Source organism: Leucoraja erinacea, chromosome 12, assembly GCF_028641065.1.
Source record: "Leucoraja erinacea ecotype New England chromosome 12, Leri_hhj_1, whole genome shotgun sequence".
Lineage (NCBI taxonomy): Eukaryota > Metazoa > Chordata > Chondrichthyes > Rajiformes > Rajidae > Leucoraja > Leucoraja erinaceus.
Window position 1 is genome coordinate 1,137,340 of NC_073388.1, and position 22,508 is coordinate 1,159,847.

Consider the following 22,508-nt stretch of genomic DNA (forward strand, 5'->3'; position numbering starts at 1 on the left):
GGGAATTAACCTGGTGAACCTACGCTGCACTTCCTCAATAGCAAGAATGTCCTTCCTCAAATTAGTGGACCAAAACTGTACACGATACAGCGTGGAAACATGCCCTTCAGCCCACCGAGTCCACGCCGACTATCGATCACCCGTTAAGTTCTTTGTTATCCCACATTCTCATTCACTTCCCACCCACTGGAGGAGATTTACAACCAATTAACCTACAAACTAGAACGTCTTTGGATGTGGGAGGAAACCGGAGCACCTGGAGGAGACCCACGTGGTCACTGGGAGAACATGCAAACCTGTGTAGGTTGTTCAGTCATTGCTTTACTGGAGTAGGATGATGCAGGGTGCTAGATTAATGTACATGGGCACCTTGTGTTACAGATGGTTTGTGTTTTTGTGACTTTGTGATTTTTGTTGGTGTTGTTTATGTGGCGACTCTTGGTGTACGTCAGTTGTGGATGTCACTGAGACTGGTCACGATGAAGTATCATCTCCCATTGGGGTGATGAACCTGCCCAACGTCAACCTCATTGCCACCTCTCTCCGTGCCCCTTGTCTCAACTACAGCTGGAGCCCTTCTTCGTCACGCTGGCCCTCTTCGACACCAACAACAACTGCAAGATCTCCGCCGATTTCCAGGTGGACCTCAACCCGCCAGCTGTGCGGCAGATGTTGCAGGACGGAGCGGAGGGAGGGGCGGTGAACGGGACGGCCGGCGAGAGTCCTGGCAGACGGGCAAGGGTGGTGGACGAGGGACTGCTCCGCTACCCCCTAGAGAGGTACGTGCCGCTACAGGGGGGCTCTGACAGTGTGGGGTCTGGTGCCCCAGTACAGGGGGGCTCTGATACTGTGGGGTCCACACACCGACACAGGGGGGCTCTGATACTGTGGGGTCCACACACCGACACAGGGGGGCTCTGATACTGTGGGGGTCCACACACCGACACAGGGGGGCTCTGATACTGTGGGGTCCACACACACCGACACAGGGGGGCTCTGATACTGGGGTCCACACACCGACACAGGGGGGGTGATACTGTGGGGTCCACACACCGACACAGGGGGGCTCTGATACTGTGGGGTCCACACACCGACACAGGGGGGCTCTGATACTGTGGGGTCCACACACCGACACAGGGGGGCTCTGATACTGTGGGGTCCCACACACCGACACAGGGGGGCTCTGATACTGTGGGGTCCACACACCGACACAGGGGGGCTCTGATACTGTGGGGTCCATGGCATGATGGGGGGGGGGGGGGTCTTGGATACAGTGGGGTTCAATACTCCAACACGGGGGTCTCTGATGCTGTGGGGTCAGATATACCAGTACATGCTGTGGGGTCTCTGATAGAGTGGGGGTTGATACCCCAGGATGGGGGGGGGGGGGTCTCTCTGACAGTGACTGTTTGATACCACTGCACGGGTATCTCTGAGGGTCTGATATCCCACACAGGGGGTCTCTGATGCAGTGAGTGATGCCCCAACATGGGGTCTCTTGAGGGTCCAATATCCCACCATGAGTGGGGGGAGGGGGAGGTTGACGTCTGACACACCAAGGGTCCTATTACCCCAACACTGGGGTCTCCGAGTCTCACTCCCTATCACCGGGGGTCTACAACACAGTGAGGGTTTGTTACCCTAAACAGGGGCTAACCAATAGTGAGGGGGGGGGGGGCCATGATTCCAAATCAGGGGGTCTCTGATGCACGGAGGGTCTGATACCCCAACACTGGGGCTCTGACAAACGAGGGTCTCTCACCCAAAACAAGTGGGGGTCCAACTCCCCGTCTCAGGGAGACCCGGACACTGTGAGGATCTGTACCCCAAATCAGGGGGTCTCAGACACTGTGGAGGGCCAATACTGCGAGACAGGGGGTCCCTGACACAACGAGGGTGAATGGTGGTCCCAGGTGATCTCCAACATCTCAGGGCAGGGACCTCCTGAAGCAGGTTCTCACGTTGCCCTGTGTATGGGCAATGAACCTGAATGAATCAGTGGACGAGGGCTGGATTGCCTGTTTGATGGCCATTGTCCTGGTGATTGGCCAATTGTCCTGGCCATTTGTCCTGGGCTGGCCACAGGTGTCCTGAACCAGTTTGTCATGGGGCACTATCTTGTGCATAATGAAGATGAATGAACTGTATACTGGGTGGGATCTGTGCTGGCCGTTGTGTGACCACTGTGTGTGTGTGTGTGTGTGTTTACCACAGGGATTATTCTCCGTCACTGCCCCACACCCAGATATCTACCTGGTGGCCCGTGTGGAGAAGGTGCTACAGGGCGGGATCGCGCAGTGTGTCGAACCGTACATTAAAGGTTCTGACACCAGCAAGGTATGTCCATGGTCTCAGGCTCTGGGCCCCACATGTAGGGGCCCCTCATTATAATGTGCTCCCTTCTACATCCTCACAGCCACCTGGATCACAGCCACAGGCAGCGATTGGATCGACTCGGATTGTTTTCTCTGGAACGTCGGAGATTGAGGGGAAACTTAATGGAAATATATAAAATTATGAGAAGCATAGACGGGGTAGACAGTCAGAACATTATTTTCCAGGGTGAAATGTCCGTCACTAGAGGGCCTAAGTACAAGGTGCAGGAGGGAATGTTTAAGGAGATGTCCTTCTTCAAAATACTCGGCTTGTTCATGAAGTTCGATTACCCAAACCATGCTGACCAGAAACATAGACATAGAAAATAGGTGCAGGAGTAGGCCATTCGGCCCTTCGAGCCTGCACCGCCATTCAATATGATCACGGCTGATAATCCAACTCAGTATCCCATCCCTGCCTTCTCTCCATACCCCCTGATCCCTTTAGCCACAAGGGCCACATCTAACTCCCTCTTAGATATAGCCAATGAACTGTGGCCTCAACTACCTTCTGTGGCAGAGAATTCCACAGATTCACAGTGAAAAATGTTTTTCTCATCTCGGTCCTAAAAGATTTTCCCCTTATCCTTAAACTGTGACCCCTTGTTCTGGACTTCCCCAACATCGGGAACAATTTTCCTGCATCTAGCCTGTCCAACCCCTTAAGGCCCCAGCAGTCCTTGCCTTTACAGATGCAGATAGATCAAGTCCCTTGGTATCCTCTCCAGTAAATTTCCCACCACGGACATCGGGCTCACCGTCCTGTAGTTCCCTGCCTTGTCCTGGTTGCCCTTCTTAAATAAAATCACAACAGTAGCCACCCTCCTGTCTTCCAGCACCTCCCCCGTTGACCAATGAAGGTGCAAAGATCTCCCTGTCGGGGGCCCAGTAATTCCTTTGCTGGCTTCTCACAATGTCCGAAACCCAGTAGTGTGGACCAGTGGTGTGGACAGTCAGTGGTGTGGACAGTGGTGTGGACAGTCCCAGTGGGGTGGACAGTCCCAGTGGGGTGGACAGTCCCAGTGGTGTGGACAGTCCCAGTGGGGTGGACAGTCCCAGTGGTGTGGACAGTCCCAGTAGTGTGGACAGTCCCAGTGGAGTGGACAGTCCCAGTGGTGTGGACAGTCCCAGTAGTGTGGACAGTCCCAGTGGTGTGGACAGTCCCAGTAGTGTGGACAGTCCCAGTGGGGTGGACAGTCCCAGTGGGGTGGACAGTCCCAGTGGTGTGGACAGTGGTGTGGACAGTCCCAGTGGGTGTGGACAGTCCCAGTGGTGTGGACAGTCCCAGTGGGGTGGACAGTCCCAGTGGGGTGGACAGTCCCAGTGGGGTGGACAGTCCCAGTGGGTGTGGACAGTCCCAGTCCCAGTGGTGTGGACAGTCCCAGTGGTGTGGACAGTCCCAGTGGTGTGGACAGTCCCAGTGGTGTGGACAGTCCCAGTGGGGTGGACAGTCCCAGTGGGGTGGACAGTCCCAGTGGGGTGGACAGTCCCAGTGGGGTGGACAGTCCCAGTAGTGTGGACAGTCCCAGTGGGGTGGACAGTCCCAGTAGTGTGGACAGTCCCAGTAGTGTGGACAGTCCCAGTGGGGTGGACAGTCCCAGTGGGGTGGAGCAGTGGTGAAGCAGACTTCGAGTGTTGCTACAGATTTAGACAACAGACACCAGGTGCAGCAGTAGGCCATTCGGCCCTTCGAGCCAGCACGGCCATTCAATATGATCATCCCCAATCAGTACCCTGTTGTGGACAGCCTAGTCCCCACATCCCCCCCTGACAGTCCACTATCTTTAAGAGTCCCAGTATCTAGCTTACAAAATTCTTCATTGGGTTGGACAGGCTAGATGCAGGAAATGCATTTTTGCTCCCGATGTTGGGGAAGTCCAGGACAAGGGGGTCACAGCTTATGGATAAGGGGGAAATCCATTAAAACCGAGATGCGAAGAACTGTCTTGCCCACACAGAGAGTATGGTCCAATCTCTGGAACTCTCTGCCACAGAGGGAAGTCGAGGCCAGTGCATTGGCTATATTTAAGAGGGAGTTAGATGTGGCCCTTGTGGCTAAGGGGATCAGGGGGTATGGAGAGAAGGCAGGTACGGGATACTGATTTGGATGATCAGCCAGGATCATATTGAATGGCGGTGCAGGCTCGAAGGGCTGAATGGCCTACTCCTGCACCTAATTTCTATGTTTCTATGTTCTAGCTCTCTCTTAAAAGCATCCAGAGGAACAGCCTCCACCGCCCTCTGAGGTAGAGAATTCCACAGACTCACCACTCTCTGTGAGAAAAAGTGTTTCCTCGTCTCCATTCTAAATGGCTTACTCCTTATTCTTAAACTGTGAGTTTGCCTGTGGGGTGAGGCTGCATTTAACAGTTTACAGTAGATAATAGTCTGAGTCCCACTGCCAGGACACTGCCAGGGAGGCACAGTAGCCCAGCAGTTGAGTTGCTGCGTTACAGCACCACAGACCCGGGTGTGATCCTCAGTACGGGTGCTGTCTGTGTGGAGTTTGCGTGCTCCCCCATGACCTGCTTAGGTTTTCTCCAGGAGCTCCAGTTTCCTCCCACACTCCAATAATGTCCAGGTCTATAGGCTAACTGGCTTGGTGTTAATGTAAATTGCCCCTAGTGTGTAGGATAGTGTTAGTGTGCTGGGATCGCTGGTCGGCGTGGACCCAGTGTGCCGAAGGGCCTGTTAACGCACGCACTGTTAACTCACGAGTTGAGATGCTTCAGAAGATCTATGTTACAAAGAAGGAAATGTTGTATGAAAAGTATAGAGTTGACTTTGTTCCTTGATTGAAGGTTTGACATCTGCGGTTACAGTATGTCCGGAACATATTTATACATTATTATGCCTCGGTTTGATGAGCAAACTAACGCATATGGTTCCAAACATCCAGTTCAGTTACACCATCTTTATTGTCAGCACTGGGCAATAAAACATTGATGTTTATCTGTGTGAATCACAATCATGCTCATTCATAGAAACATACACCAGGCCCTTCAGCCCCATAATGTCTGTACTGGACATGGTCAGGATCACTGCTAATCTGCCTGTATATAACCTGTATCCCTCCATACCCTGCATATCCATGTGCCCATCTAAATGCCTCTGAAATGCACTCACCATCAGCTATGTAAAAAAAACTACTCCCCCCCCACCCCTCACCCCCTCTGTCCCCCTCCTCTCAACCCCCTCCCCCCCCCCTCTCCGCCCTCCCTCTCTGTCTCTGCCCCTCTCTCCCTCTCTCTCTCTGCCCTTCTCTCTCTCTTTGCCCTTCTCTCTCTGTCTCTGTCCCTCTCTCTCTGCCTCTGCCTTTCTCTCTCTCTGCCTCTCTCTCTCTACCCCCCCCCCCCCTCTCTCTCCCTCTCTAGACGTGCCTGTGAGTTGGGGGCTATGTGTGAGTGGATAGGGCGGGGGATGGGGTTAAAGGAGTGAATGAATAATATTAATATAACACCAAGAGGGGGGGGTCAGTGTGTGTGTGTGGGGGATGGTCAGTGTATGTGACGCCAACAGGCCGCACCCCCGCAAACGCGCGTTGAGGGGACATCAACCAACGTGTCCCACTTGGTCTAGTTGTCGTTAAACTTTGCCCCTCTCTCTTTAAAGCTATGCCCTCTAGTCTTTGATATTTCCATCCTGGGGATAAGGTTCTGACTGTCAGGGTGCCTTTGGTCTTTGGGCTTTGATTTTGTTTAGAGATCCAGCGCAGAAACATCCCCCTTGGCCACCGTGTCCACGCCGACCAGCGATCACCCCGTATACTAGCATTATCCTACACGCACTAGACATCATTTATAGAGGGAACTTAACCTACAAACCTGTGTGGCTTTGGAGTGTGGGAGGAAGCCAGAGCACCGTTGAGGTCTTGGTTGGATTGGCTCTATGTCAGAGACCTCCCCCTTGACCTTACCGCCATGGGTGGCCCTACCAGACGGCAGCGCTCTCAGGATCTCAGGACCACACAAGCTTCTCCACCACAACAAGGTGACAATCCACAGAGATCGGGGCGAACAGATCAGGTATACTACACATAAATACAATCGTCAAACTCGAGCACCATAGGTAGAGCAAAGGATACAGGGTGCAGAATATAGTTCTCATCATTGTTCCATTCTGAGTTAACCTGACTGTAAAGTTGCTGCATGTATAATTTTGTTGCTTCATTGCCGTGACGTTTGAAGATGTAACACTGCTGACCTTTCTGCCCATAACATGCAGCACAGAGACGGGCTGTTCATTGGTGAATGAGGGCCTTATGTCCCCTTGATGAGGCCAACATCAGGTTTAGTTTAGTTTATTGTCACGTGTATCGAGCTACAGTGAAACGTTTTTTGGTGCATGCCATCCAGTCAGTAGAAAGTCTATACGTGATTACAATCGAGCTCACCATTGTACAGATGTAGGATAAAGAGTAGGCCATTCGGCCCTTCGAGCCAACACCGCCATTCAATGTGATCATGGCTGATCATCCCCAATCAGTATCCCGTTCCTGCCTTCTCCCCATATCCCCTGACTCCACTATCTTTAAGAGCCCTATCTAGCTCTCTCTTGAAAGTATCCAGAGAACCGGCCTCCACCGCCCTCTGAGGCAGAGAATTCCACAGACTCACAACTCTGTGAGAAAAAATGTTTCCTCGTCTCCGTTCTAAATGGCTTACCCCTTATTCTGAAAAAATAACATTTAGTGCAGGATGAAGTCTGATTAAAGTTAGTCCAAGGGTATCCAATGAGGTAGATGATAGCTTGGGACCGCTCTCTGGTTGTGGTAGGATGGTTCAGATACCTGATAACAGCTGGGAAGAAACTGTCCCTGAATCTGGAGGTGTGCGTGTTCACACTCTTTACCTCTTGCCTGATGGGAGAGGGGGGGTAGAGGGACAAGAGACATGCACATGGACACATCAACTAGTGGTGATCAGAGCCACCAGACTGCACCTGGCTGGGCTTATTGTGTACCGAGGTACAGTGAAAAGCTTTGTTATACATGATAACCGAACAGATCAGATAATACTAAATATGAATATATCGGCCACCTTTGCTCTAACACTTTGCTCTCTATCTCCAGACAGTGCAGAAGGTCCTGAAAGCTGCAAAGCAGATCTGCAGCAGGCTGGGCGGGTACAGGATGGCCTTCGCTTGGGCTGCAAGGTCAGTGGTTCACAGAGACCCTCACCAACCCACGACTGAAAGACAATAGACCACAGGTGCAGGAGTAGACCATTCGGCCCTTCGAGCCAGCACCGCCATTCAATGTGATCACGGCTGATCATCCCCAATCAGTACCCCTTTCCTGCCTTCTCCCCATATCCCCTGACTCCGCTATCTTTAAGAGCCCTATCTAGCTCTCTCTTGAACGCATACAGATCCCACTTCTGCTGCAAGGTGTTGTCAAGCCTTTGTAGCTTCTGGCCAAAGGAAGAGGGACAATGTCCGGGGTGTGAGTGGTCCTTGCGTATGTAGGCTGCCTTCCCGAGGCAGCGTGAAGTCCATGGTGGTGAGTCTGGTCTGTGTGATGGACTGGGCCACATCCATAACTCAGAGCTGTTGCCAAGTCAGACTATCACAAATCAAGGCAAGATGTGCAGCATCTGTAGAGATTGGTCAGAGCTATTGTACATGTGCTGTATCCCCTCAGGTTTCCAAGATTAGATTTGCCTTTAAGAAAGAAGAAAAGACGGGTTTAAGAACGTCTTTTTACATCTTTGAAACTTCACAAATCACCCCCAGCCAAGTCTGGGGAAGGGTCCCAACCCCAAATGTCACCAATCCCAACAGTTCATACGTCATAGGAGCAGAATTAGGCCATTCGGCCCATCGAGTCTACTCCGCCATTCAATCATTTCCCTCTCAACCCCATTCTCCTGCCTTCTCCCCATAACCTTACTAATCAAGGTCCATGTTCCCCAGGGATGCTGTCTGACCCACTGGGTTACTCCAACACTTTGTGTCCTTCTTAATTCACTTTGAAAACCTGCAGGGTCACATACTTCCATTTCTTCAAATTAAATTCCTTTCTAAATTAGATTGAAATAATGAATATCGTGTTTTCTCCCCCTTCCAGACCGGTGTTTAAAGACTCTGAAGGCACTTTGGACACAAGTGGGAAGTTCTCACCACTTTACAAGCAAGATAGCAGCAAGTTGTCTACTGAAGACTTACTCAAAATGCTGGCAGACTTCAAAAAGTGAGCAACATTTGTTTTTATGCTATGTTGAAAAAAACCCCAGCGCCTCTCTCCACAGATGCTGCCTGATCCTCTGGGTCTCCCCAGCAGTTAGTGTTTTGCTCCAGACTCCAGCATCTGCAGTTCCTTGTATCCTTGGTTCAAGTTTATTCTTGTCACAAGTGCTGTGGTTCAGTGATAAACTTGTTGTACATGCTGTCCGAACAGATCAGATATACCAATGGCCAGCAACGCCATTCAATGTGATCACGGCTGATCATCCCCAATCAGTACCCCGTTCCTGCCTTCTCCCCATATCCCCTGACTCCGCTATTTTTCAGAGCCCTATCTAGTTCTCTCTTGAAAGTATCCAGAGAACCGGCCTCCACCGCCCTCTGAGTCAGAGAATTCCACAGACTCACAACTCTCTGGGTGAAAAAGTGTTTCCTCATCTCTGTTCTAAATGGCTTACCCCTTATTCATAAACTGTGGCCCCTGGTTCTGGACTCCCCCAACATCGGGAACATGTTACCTGCCTCTAGCGTGTCCAACCTCTCAATAATCTTACACGTTTCAATAAGATCCCCTCTCATCCTTCTAAATTCCAGAGTGTACAAGCCCAGACTCTCCATTCTCTCAACATATGACAGTCCCGCCATCCCGGGAATTAACCTTGTAAACCATGTCAAATTGAAGTCCAATAGGTGGAGCAAAGGGGAAGATACAGAGTGTAGAATATAGTCTCAGCATCGTAGCGCATCAGTTCCACAGACAAAGTCCACAATGGGGTGGAGGTGAATCAGACAGTACCTTAGCTTATGGAAGGGCCGTTCAGAAGCCTGATAACAGAGGGGAAGAAGCTGTTCCTGAGCCTTCAATTCACCAGGATGTTTGCTGGGGTGTCGGGGGTTATGGGGAGACGGCAGGAGAAGGGGGTTAAGAGGGAAATCAGCCATGATTGAATAGTGGAGTAGGCTTGATGGGCCAAATGGCCTAATTCTTCTCCTATCACTTCTGAACTTGGGAAAGAATGTTTCAGATATGAGGCTAAATTGGAGAGTCTGGATCACAGTAAATGCTGAAAGCCTTATCCAAGACTGATCCAGTGAAGCAAATGTAATTAAATCTTACTGTGAGCCTTGTGCTAATTATCCTGAACTCCTGCCCTCTGGTCTGTCATTCCCCCCCCCTCCTCATTCCTTTGTGAATAAAGCAGCTAATAGCTTATTGACGTAAGATGAATTGGTTAATATTTCCGCCACTTTCCCACACTTCCTGCCGGGGCAGACCAAGGGGGGGGGGGGGGGGGGGGGGGTTAGAGAAGGAGACATGATGTCAGGTTTGAATGCTCACATTTCACGTGCCGTTGGGCCAACCACAATGACACAACCACATGCTAACTATCCATTCCTCTCTGCGTTCGAATGTTCTAAACCCTTGCCGTGCTCTGTGATATTTCCCCCTGCGATGAGAGACCTGGAGCAGTTTCCTGCAGCTGGTGTTTTGCATTTTCTTTCATCGGCATCTTGCCATTGCTCAATCGCCTTTTATCCAAACATTTGCCACTAATTACTTGAACTCTAATCTCCTCCGAAACCTCAGGCTTCAGATCGACCGTGAAAACCTGATCTGCTTTCTCCCCACAGGTTTTGTTAACTCTTCGAAGGCCTTTTCATTGAGGTTGATATTTATGGCATGTTGAGTCATGGATACAACAAGGAAACAGACAATAGACAATAGGTGCAGGAGGAGGCCATTCGGCCCTTCGAGCCAGCACCGCCATTCATTGTGATCATGGCTGATCATCCCCAATCAGTACCCCGTTCCAGACTCTCCAATTTAGCCTCATATCTGAAACATTCTTTCCCAAGTTCAGAAGTGATAGGAGAAACCCCGTTCCTGCCTTCTCCCCATATCCCCTGACTCCACTATCTTTAAGAGCCCTATCTAGCTCTCTCTTGAAAGTATCCAGAGAACCGGCCTCCACCGCCCTCTGAGGCAGAGAATTCCACACTCATAACTCTCTGTGAGAAAAAGTTTTTCCTCATCTCCGTTCTAAATGGCTTACTCCTTATTCTTAAACTGTGGCCCCTGGTTCTGGACTCCCCCAACATCGGGAACATGTTTCCTGCCTCTAGCATGTCCAAACCCTTAACAATCTTACATGTTTCAATAAGATCCCCTCTCATCCTTCTAAACTCCAGAGTGTACAAGCCCAGCCGCTCCATTCTATCAACATATCTATTTTTGTGATACTTCTGCACGTTTCCCTTGTTCCCTCTGGTCTTTCCAGGAATGTTGATCCTTGACAAGTATGCGATGTTAGTAACAGGAGCACTGGGATTACTGATGGGGAGACAATACATGATAGGTGCAGGAGTAGGCCATTCGGCCCTTCGAGCCAGCACCGCCAGACCTGAGAGAAGGAAATGGATCACGGGCAGATTGGTTTAACTAGGCATCATGTTCGACATGGACATTGTGGGCTGAAGGAGCTGTCCCTATGCTGAACTGTTCTATGGTCTATGATCATGAATGAATGAATCAATGAATACATTTATTGACCAAGTATTCACATACAAGGAATTTGCCTTGGTGCTCTGCCCGCACATGACATACAGTGATATACAGTTATTTCAATGATTCTGCCATAATCAACCTCGAGAGGCACTGATAGGGTAGACAGTCAGAACCTTTTTCCTGCAAAGACTAGAGGGCATATCTTTAAGAGTGGGCAAGTTTTTTTTACACAGGGTGTCTGCATACTTTGTAAGGTGGTGGTGGAGATAGGATCCTCAGATAGACACTGGATTTGGATAACAGGGGGGAAGAAGCTGTTCCTGAGTCTGGTGGTGCGCACTTTCAAGCTTCTGCACCTTCTGCCCATCTGGAGTGGGAAGAAGAAGGATTAGCCGGGAAGAAACATGCCTTCAATTAAGTTGGCGATGGGGTCAATGGTGGGGAGTCTGGTCTGTGTGATCCTCAACTCTATGTCATTCCTTGTGTTCTTGGGCAGAGCTTCTAAAGAAGATTCAAAGAAGAGGAAGTACTGACACTTTTGAGAAATATAAAAGTGGATAAGTCCCCAGGTCCAGACAGGGTATTCCCTAGGACATTTAGGGAAGTTAGTGTAGAAATAGCAGGGGCTATGACAGAAATATGTCAAATGTCATTAGAAACGGGAATAGTGCTGGAGGATTGGCGTACTGCGCATGTTGTTCCATTGTTTAAAAAGGGGTCTAAGAGTAAACCTGGCAATTATAGACCTGTTAGTTTGATGTCAGTGGTGGGCAAATTAATGGAAAGGATACTTAGAGATAATATATATAAGCATCTGGATAAACAGGGTCTGATTAGGAACAGTCAACATGGATTTGTGCCTGGAAGGTTATGTTTGACTAAACTTCTTGAATTTTTTGAAGAGGTTACTCGGGAAATTGATGAGGGTAAAGCAGTGGATGTTGTATACATGGACTTCAGTAAGGCCTTTGACAAGGTTCCTCGTGGAAGGTTGGTTAAGAAGGTTCAATTGTTGGGTATTAATGGTGGAGTAGCAAGATGGATTCAACAGTGGCTGAATGGGAGATGCCAGAGAGTAATGGTGGATGGCTGTTTGTCAGGTTGGAGGCCAGTGACTAGTGGGGTGCCACAGGGATCTGTGTTGGGTCCACTGTTGTTTGCCATGTACATCAATGGTCTTGATGATGGTGTGGTAAATTGGATTAGTAAGTATGCAGATGGTACTAAGATAGGTGGGGTTGTGGATAATGAAGTAGATTTCCAAAGTCTACAGAGAGATTTATGCCAGTTGGAAGAGTGGGCTGAAAGATGGAGTTTAATGCTGATAAGTGTGAGGTGCTTCATCTTGGCAGGACAAATCAAAATAGGACGTACATAGTAAATGGTAGGGAATTGAATAATGCAGTTGAACAGAGGGATCTGGGAATAACTGTGCACAGTTCCCTGAAAGTGGAATCTCATGTAGATAGGGTGGTAAAGAAAGCTTTTGGTGTGCTGGCCTTTATAAATCAGAGCATTGAGTATAGAAGTTGGGATGTAATGTTAAAATTGTACAAGGCATTGGTGAGGCCAATTCTGGAGTATGGTGTACAATTTTGGTCGCCTAATTATAGGAAGGATGTCAACAAAATAGAGAGAGTACAGAGGAGATTTACTAGAATGGTGCCTGGGTTTCAGCAACTAAGTTACAGAGAAAGGTTGAACATGTTAGGGCTTTATTCCTTGGAGCGCAGAAGGTTAAGGGGGCACTTGATAGAGGTCTTTAAAATGATGAGAGGGATAGACAGAGTTGATGTGGACAAGCTTTTCCCACTGAGAGTAGGGAAGATTCAAACAAGGGGACATGACTTGAGAATTAAGGGTCAGAAGTTTAGGGGTAACATGAGGGGGAACTTCTTTACTCAGAGAGTGGTAGCTGTGTGGAATGAGCTTCCAGTGAAGGTGGTGGAGGCTGGTTCGTTTTTATCATTTAAAAATAAATTGGATAGTTATATGGACGGGAAAGGAATGGAGGGTTATGGTCTGAGCGCAGGTGTATGGGACTAGGGGAGAATACGTGTTCGGCACGGACTAGAAGGGTCGAGATGGCCTGTTTACATGCTGTAATTGTTATATGTTTATACATGGTTCGAACTATTCCCAAGCCGAGCTATGATGCATCCCAGCAGCCTGCTTCTGTGCAGCATCTGTAGAGGTTTGTAGCAGTCATTGAAGCCGTGTTGAATTTCCTCAGTCTACTGAGGAAGGGATATGTGAAATAATTGCAGCTTTGCAAACCATTATCCTACAAGGACTCATTGATTCTGATTATTTTGTGGTGTGTTTACAATCTGCTCCTGATGTTCCTACTTAGGGCAGAGAAGATATCCAAGCTGCAGGTGATTCCCGGAAACTTTGAGGTCACCATCGAGCCTGTTTCTCCCGACATTCCCAGTAAGTATTTCATCTCTTTATCCAGCTTGCTGAGCCAGCCGTCTGTCGGAAACCTGTGGCCGCTGCGGGCAGTGAAATACATCTTCTTTGTCTCATTCAGATTGTGTGACTTCATCCTACATTCCCGTGAAGCCTTTTGCAGAAGCCGGCTGCGATCATGTCACCTTTGAAGTTGAGGAGTTTGTCGCCGACATCGCCAAGTATATGTATCCCTTCACCACCTTCAAGAACCACATGTATGTTTATCCCATTCAGCTGAAATATGACAACCAGAAAACCTTTGCAAAGGTATTTATTTCAAAGCCGATGTCTGAACCCTTCGTTTACCAAGTCCCTGACTATGTCTTGTACTGATATCTCTCTCCCTGCCCTCAGGCAAGGAACATTGCTGTCTGTGTGGAGGTGAGGGATTCTGATGCAGATAAGACATCCCCATTGAAGGTGAGAGAGTCTGTGTATCTTGTGATTCAATGCAGAACAGGGCAGTACAATCAAAACCCCCAGGTGATTATGTGACAATAGGTGCAGGAGGAGGCCATTCGGCCCTTCGAGCCAGCACTGCCATTCAATGTGATCATGGCTGATCAACCCCAATCAATATTCATTTCCTGCCTTCTCCCCATATCCCCTGACTCCGCTATCTTTGAGCCCTATCTAGCTCTCTCTTGAAAGTATCCAGAGAACCGGCCTCCACCTGAGGCAGAGAATTCTTAAACTGTAGCCCCTGGTTCTGGACTCTCCCAACATCGGGAACATGTTTCCTGCCTCTAGCATGTCCAAGCCCTTAATAATCTTATATGTTTCAATGAGATGCCCTCTCATCCTTCTAAACTCTCAGCATATGTCCAATGCAACATTTTACCATTTAATATCAATAACACATCATTGCAAAAACCGTATGTCGTCAGTGCAGCTTTCATGCAGTTACTGTGGAATTGCTGTTGCTTTGAGAGTGATGGAATAACTAGATTGAGCTGAGAATGAGAATGTGAACCTGTTTATAACTGTCCACAGTGTATCTATGGGAAGCCGGGAGATCCAATATTCACCACCAGAACCTGTGCAACGGTATTGCATCATCAGCAGAGTCCAGAGTTTTACAACGAGGTGAGTCCCCACATCGCGGCACGGTGGCACAGCGTTAGAATCACTACCTCACGGCACCAGTCCCAGGTTCAATCATGACCACGGGTGCTGTCTGTACGGAGTTTGTATGTTCTTCCCGTGACCTGCGTGGGTTCATGGGGTCTTCCATCGCCCGGCGGGGGCTTCAACATCGGGAGCCTCGATCGCGTCGACGCAGCAGTTTGATTTTAAGCCGCGCCGGGCGATGAAAGGCCCCGCGAACGGGCCGATTCAGCCCTTAGAAAGCGGCTGCTAAAGTCCGGATTACAAAACATGGGGGGGGGATTGTCCCCCACCTCTCCCCCTGTCCCCCCCCCCCCCCCAGGATTTCTGCCCCATGATTTTACAGACTCACATCTCTGGGAGAAAAATTGTTTCCTCGTCTCCGTTCTAAATGGCTTACCCTTTATTCTTAAACTGTGGACCCTGGTTCTGGACTCCCCCAACATAGGGAACATGTTACCTGCCTCTAGCGTGTCAAGTAAGGTCTATTGCAAAGTGGGCTGTGTCTGTGAATCCTGACATGGGACCACTCCTCACCTGGTCTTTCCACGCCCTTGTAGATCAAGGTGGAGCTGCCTGTTCATCTCCACGAGAAGCACCACCTCTTGTTCACCTTCTACCATGTCAGCTGTGACATCAACAGCAAGGGCACGACAAAGAAGCGGGAGGCTGTGGAGTCGCAGGGTAAGTGTGGGTCATCGCCCCAGCGACCGAGACTGATGCTGACCTACAATCCAATCCATGTCCTGTCTTCACTCATCTTGGTTGAACACTTTTCATAAAGGATAGGCGCAGAATTAGGCCATTCGGCCCATCAAGTCTACTCTGCCATTCAATCACGGCTGATCTATCTCTCCCCCCTAACCCCATTCTCCTGCCTTCTCCCCATAACCACTGACACCCACACTAATCAAAAAAAATCTATCTATCTATTCACAGAGAGTTGTGAATTTATGGAATTCCCTGCCACAGAGGGCAGTATAGGCCAAGTCACTGGATGGATTTAAGAGAGAGTTAGATAGGACTCTAGGGGCTAGTGGAGTCAAGGGATATGGGGAGAAGGTAGACATGGGTTATTGATAGGGGACGATCAGCCATGAATGGCCTCCTCCTGCACCTATTTTCTCTCTCTATCTCTCTATCTCTCTATCTATCTCATAGATAGATAGACAGACAGACAGACAGACAGACAGACAGACAGACAGACAGATAGATAGATAGATAGATAGATAGATAGATCCCGGAATGTACACAACAAAACTTAATAATCGGTGGAGATTTAAATTGTACATTGAATGCTTGTTTGGATAGATCATCAACTCAAAGAAAACAAATCTCGATCAAGTGAATTTTTAAACTCATACATTAATACTACTAATATTAAGGATGTTTGGAGAATTGAAAATCCATCGGGCCGAGAATATTCATTTTACTCACGAGTACATAATATTTACTCAAGGATAGACTATTTTTTAGTAGATTCAAAACTTATCCCATTTACCTATAACTCGCAATATCATAACATCATAATCTCAGACCACGCTCCACTAACATTTATGATCAAACTAAACGGAATGGTAGAGACACAGTCACAATGGAGATTTAATCCCCAAATCTTAAAAGATAAGTTATGTAATGAATACCTAGTAAAACAGATTAAAATGTTTTTTGAGGCTAACTGAAGGCCCTTTGAGGCCCTGAAATCTCTACTTCCCTTCTTTGGGAAACATTTAAAGCATTTGTACGAGGAGCATTAATTTCTTCCCAATCATTTTTTAATAAAGAGAATAGGGCCAAACAACAGAAACTGGAAATGGAAATAAAGCAATTAGACACAGAAAATGCAGCAGCACCATCCACGATAAAACACAATAAAATTGCAGTACTGAAATATAAATTAAACAAGATATATTCAGACCAAGTTATAAAACTTTATCAACATACAAAACAATTAAATTTTGAATTTGGTGATAAACCACAAAAACTATTAGCGCGTCAACTTCGTAAATTGGACGGGGAAAAAACAATATACAAAATTAGAACAGACAAGGGAGAAACATTAACACTGCCTAAAGATATTAATGATAGATTTCTACAATACTACCAAAAATTGTATTCATCTAAAATAACAGAACAATCAACGGGAATGGAAACATTTTTACAGAATTGTAAACTTGCGGGTCTAGATCAGAGAGAGAATTACTAGGGGCTGAAATTACGATAAAAGACATCGAAGAGTCAATCAAATCTTTAAAAAACGGAAAGTCTGCGGGCCCCGATGGTCTAAATTCTGAATTTTATTAAAAAATGTTATGATTTGCTTTCCCCATGCCTACAGACAATGTACAAATACGCTTATACTCAACAGAAACTCCCAGAAACTCTAAATGAATCTACAATCATTCTCATACCAAAAACGGACAAGGATCCTGAAGACCCAGGTTCATACAGAGCCATAGTCCTCTTAAATACTGATCAGAAAATATTAACTAAAATTCTATGTAATAGATTGAACTTAGTGATCAGCAAATTAATACATCCCGACCAAACAGGGTTTATCCCAAAGCGTTATTCATTTTATAATCTGAGAAGATTATTTAATATTATATACTCCAATAGAATCCCTAATGCAGATCTAGCAATTATCTCGTTAGATGCTGAAAAAGCATTTGACCAGGTAGAATGGCCATATTTATTTTCGGTGATGGAAAAATTTCAACTAGGGGAGAAGTACTGTACATGGGTTAAATTGTTATATTCTAATCCAACAGCCAGAATATTAACAAACAAAATGTTATCAACTAAATTGAATCTCTCTAGAGGCTGTAGACAAGGATGTTCATTATCCCCACTATTATTTGCTCTTGCAATCGAACCCCTAGCAGAAAGCGTTAGAATCCATCCAGGAATATATGGATACAATACTAGAGACACAAGGAATAAAATCTCCTTATATGCAGATGATGTACTAATATATATTACAAAGTTAGAAACTAGTATTCCAAACCTATTAAATCTAATAACTCAATTTGGTCAGTTTTCGGGATATAGAACTAATTGGAATAAAAGGGAAATCATGCCAATAACAAAATTCAATTTACATACAATACAACAATGCCCTTTTAAAATAGTCAAAGATAAATTTAAATACTTAGGAATCTATGTAACTAAGACATATACCTCTTTATTTAAACTAAATTTCCCACCCTTACTGAATAAACTACATAAGAATATTCAATACTGGAAAACACTCCCCATTTCTATGCTTGGGAGAATTAATTTCAAGAGTTACAACAGAATTATGGACTGCACTCAAATAATTTCTTCAGATATCTACAAATTAGAGATTATGTTAAATCTAATACACAAGTCTACAGGACTAGGGAATCAAGGAAATCCTTGATGAATGTTTGAACAAGCATCCTAATATTGAAAAACTAATAGCTTATATTTATAACACCCTCCTAAACAACGAGGTACCACCGACCGAACCATATAGATACAAATGGGAAAATGAAATAGGTCACCCTATAACGAAAGATATGTGGGACGAAAGTTTACAACAGATACATCAATGTTCATTAAATGCCAGACATACTTTAATACAATTCAAGGTCTTACATAGACTACACTACTCTCAAATAAAACTAAATAGAATCTTCCCACAAATCTCTCCTATTTGTGATAAATGTCTACATCTAGAGGCTAATTTAACACATACGTTTGCAAACTGTATAAAATTTAAACATTTCTGGACTGATATTTTTGAAACAATTTCAGAAGTTATTAATACAAAACTGGATCCAAACACAAAATTAATAATACTTGGAATATCAGAACAAAGTTTAACACTCACAATAAACCAAAGAAATTTCCTCGACTACAGTATAATAATCGGGAAAAAATTAATATTAACATTTTGGAAAGGCCCTACAACCCCCACAATTAAAATGTGGATTATGGAAATGTCGGAGACCCTATACTTAGAAAGAATTAGACTTGTCTTAATGGACAAACAAGATCTTTTCGATAAAATCTGGGCTCCATTCATTAACTATCTGAAGGGATAGATTGGCACAGCACGAGGACCCAACTGAAACTTGAACTCAGGATTAGATGAAAAGCTATATTTTATAATCTACGAACCTATCTCCATTGACGTATTATAGACAACCCATTCCACCTCTTCCGTTTCTCTGTTTTTTTAAATTTGTAACTTTCTACCCTCTCTTTCTCTCTCTTTCTATAAAAAATAAAAATACTAGAAGCAGAAGTAATTGATAATTGAAAATTTTAACAATGTATGATTGATGTATATGAAAAGTCTTTTTACTATAATATGTAACTAAACTTTATTATATGTCTACTTCTAATAAAAATATTTAAAAAAAAAAAAAAAAAGATAGAAAAAAGATAGATAGATAGATAGATAGATATCTCTCCACTGAACCTTTTTTGGAAATTAATTCCATGTTACAATTAGCATTCAATATTAATGACACATCTAGTGGCAAAAGACATGTGTGCAGCCTCTAATGTCATGTACAGACAGACCTGCTGTTACATGTTTCCACAACACTAAATTAATATAATGCAATGGATGAATTGGGAAACACTCTCTGTATTATATGGGTTGAATTGGATACTTCTATGTTCTATGAAGGCTGTGGAGGCCAAGTCAATGGGTATCTTTAAGGCAGAGATAAATAGATTTTTGATTAGTACGGGTGTCAGGGTTATGGGGAAAAGGCAGGAGAATGGGGTTGGGAGGGAGAGATAGATCAGCCATCATTGAATGGTGGTGTAGACTCGATGGGCCGAATGGACTAATTCTGCTGCTATCATTGATGATCTTTGACACAGGGATATGGGCCAAACACGGGGCATGGATTCAATGTGTGAATGTGCTGCTTCCAGTGACTGCCTTGCTTCCTCTCTCTCTCATTCAGTTGGGTTTGCTTGGCTGCCGCTGCTGAGGGATGGCCGTGTGGTGACGTCGGAGCAGCAACTAGCGGTATCGACCAACCTTCCTCCAGGGTACCTGGGCCAGCACACCGCTGACAGCAAGAAGGTGAGATGTCCATCATCTATCCACCTGGCCCTTGGGAGGCTGAGGGGAGACCAGGGAGATGTTTAGAGCATTAAGAGCAAGGCTCAAGAGAATTTATTGTCATGTGTCCCAGATAGGAACATGAAATTCTTGCTTTGCTTCAGCACAACAGAACATAGATGGCAGCATTGCTATAAAGGGTCAGGTAGACAGGACCCTTTTCTCAGGGTGGAAATATCAAATACCACAGGACGTGGCTTTCAGGTGAGAGGGTCAAAGTTGAAAGGAGATGTGTGGGCCAAGTGTTTCACATGAGTGTGGAGACTGCTGGTAGTGTTTAGTTCATCTCCACGAGAAGCACCACCTCTTCAGAAACAGGCCCTTCGGCCCACCGAGCCCGCACCGACCAGCGATCCCCACACACTTACACTATCCTACACACACTAGGGACAATTTTACATTGATACCAAGCCAATTAACCTGCAAACCTGTACGTCTTTGTAGTGTGGGAGGAAACCGGAGATCCTGGAGAAAACCCACGCAGGTCACGGGGAGAACGTACAAACTCCACACAGACAGCACCCGTAGTCAGGATTGAACGCGGGTCTCTGGCGCTGTGAGGCAGCAACTCTACCACTGCACCACCATGGTGCTGGAGGCAGATATAGTGGTGATTGAGGGGCTGTTCAAACAGGCAGGGATTGGGGGGATATCACCATATGCAGGTTGATGGGATGAATTTCATTTGGCATCATAGATATTGTGGGCCGAAGGGCCTGTTCCTATGCTTTACTGTTCTATCACAACTTCTCCCGTTTACTTGTGAGGCTTTCCAGCGAGCAGCGACTACACATGCCTGTGAGACAGTCAGAGGGAGATTGCAGCCTTGCTGGCCACTCCGTGCCATATAACCCTTGATCACATTTACTTCATGGCCCAAGCTATTAGCAAGGGGGAAAGCTGAGGGGCTGTGTAACACTTGACTGCCATCCTAACCCCTACCCAGGCAACACGGAAGCGCAGCGGGTAGTGACGCTGCCTCACAGCGCCAGGAACCCTGGTTCAATCCTGATCTTGCCTGCTGTCTGTGTGGAGTTTGCATATTCTCCCTGTGACCACGTGGGTTTCCTCTGGGTGACCCGGTTTCCTCCCTCATGGCAAAGATGCGCGGGTTTGCGGGTTGCTGCTGGTGTGTCGGGAGTGGGTGAAAATGTTGGGTAATGTAGAACGAGTGTGAACGGGTGTGAACGAGTGTCCCGTGGCCGGCACGGACTCGGTGTGACCTGTTGCTGGGTTCTTCGAAATTATTCGAAATCTGGATTTACGAAAGGTAAATCTTGTCTGACGAATCTTATAGAATTTTTCGAGGATGTAACTAGTAGCGGGGATAGGGGATAACCAGTGGATGTGGTGTATCTGGACTTCCAGAAGGCTTTCGACAAGGTCCAACATAAGAGATTAGTATACAAACTTAAAGTACACGGCATTGGGGGTTCCGTATTGATGTGGATAGAGAACTGTTTAGCAAACAGGAAGCAAAGAGTAGGAGTAAACGGGTCCTTTTCACAATGGCAGGCAGTGACTAGTGGGGTACCCCAGCTATTTACAATATATATTAATGATCTGGATGAGGGAATTTAAGGCAATATCTCCAAGTTTGCGGATGACACTAAGCTGGGGGGCAGTGTTAGCTGTGAGGAGGATGCTAGGAGACTGCAAGGTGACTTGGATAGGCTGGGTGAGTGGGCAAATGTTTGGCAGATGCAGTATAATGTGGATAAATGTGAGGTTATCCATTTTGGTGGCAAAAACAGGAAAGCAGATTATTATCTAAATGATGGCCGACTAGGAAAAGGGGAGATGCAGCGAGACCTGGGTGTCATGGTACACCAGTCATTGAAAGTAGGCATGCAGGTGCAGCAGGCAGTGAAGAAAGTGAATGGTATGTTAGCTTTCATAGCAAAAGGATTTGAGTATAGGAGCAGGGAGGTTCTACTGCAGTTGTACAGGGTCTTGGTGAGACCACACCTGGAGTATTGCATACAGTTTTGGTCTCCAAATCTGAGGAAGGACATTATTGCCATAGAGGGAGTGCAGAGAAGGTTCACCAGACTGATTCCTGGGATGTCAGGACTGTCTTATGAAGAAAGACTGGATAGACTTGGTTTATACTCTCTAGAATTTAGGAGATTGAGAGGGGATCTTATAGAAACTTACAAAATTCTTAAGGGGTTGGACAGGCTAGATGCAGGAAGATGTTCCCGATGTTGGGGAAGTCCAGGACAAGGGGTCACAGCTTAAGGATAAGGGGGAAATCCTTTAAAACCGAGAGGAGAAGAACTTTTTTCACACAGAGAGTGGTGAATCTCTGGAACTCTCTGCCACAGAGGGTAGTCGAGGCCAGTTTATTGGCTATATTTAAGAGGGAGTTAGATGTGGCCCTTGTGGCTAAGGGGATCAGAGGGTATGGAGAGAAGGCAGGTACGGGATACTGAATTGGATGATCAGCCATGATCATATTGAATGGCGGTGCAGGCTCGAAGGGCCGAATGGCCTACATTTTCTATGTTTCTATGTTTCTTCAATTCAGTTCAGATGAATGACTCTGCTGAGCGCCTTGAGATTTGATATTCTCGCTGTGTTTGGCTTCAGTGATGGATATACAATGTGGCTGGCCACGTGATGGGAAGGAGAGATTGTACAAGTTAAGGGTTGAGATAGCCAAGGCAACACATGGCCCTTAGCAGGAAAGGAATGTTTTTGTGGAAACCCCATGGTCCTTGGAGATTGCCGGCACTCAGTGTAGATTAATGATCTGCTCAGTTGTGGCAGC

The 22,508-nt window shown here is 46.5% G+C and overlaps 1 protein-coding gene across 1 annotated transcript in view; it reads left to right on the forward strand.

The window, feature by feature from the left end:
- The window catches only part of LOC129701980 (dedicator of cytokinesis protein 11-like), a 221,125-nt gene that overhangs the window by 60,169 nt on the left and 138,448 nt on the right, over positions 1 to 22,508 (forward strand). The window contains 10 exon segments of the mRNA XM_055643437.1: positions 568 to 783; positions 2,215 to 2,337; positions 7,447 to 7,529; positions 8,443 to 8,565; positions 13,418 to 13,497; positions 13,598 to 13,785; positions 13,873 to 13,938; positions 14,512 to 14,604; positions 15,186 to 15,309; positions 19,575 to 19,696. Of these exon segments, the coding sequence (XP_055499412.1) occupies positions 568 to 783; positions 2,215 to 2,337; positions 7,447 to 7,529; positions 8,443 to 8,565; positions 13,418 to 13,497; positions 13,598 to 13,785; positions 13,873 to 13,938; positions 14,512 to 14,604; positions 15,186 to 15,309; positions 19,575 to 19,696 (1,218 nt within the window).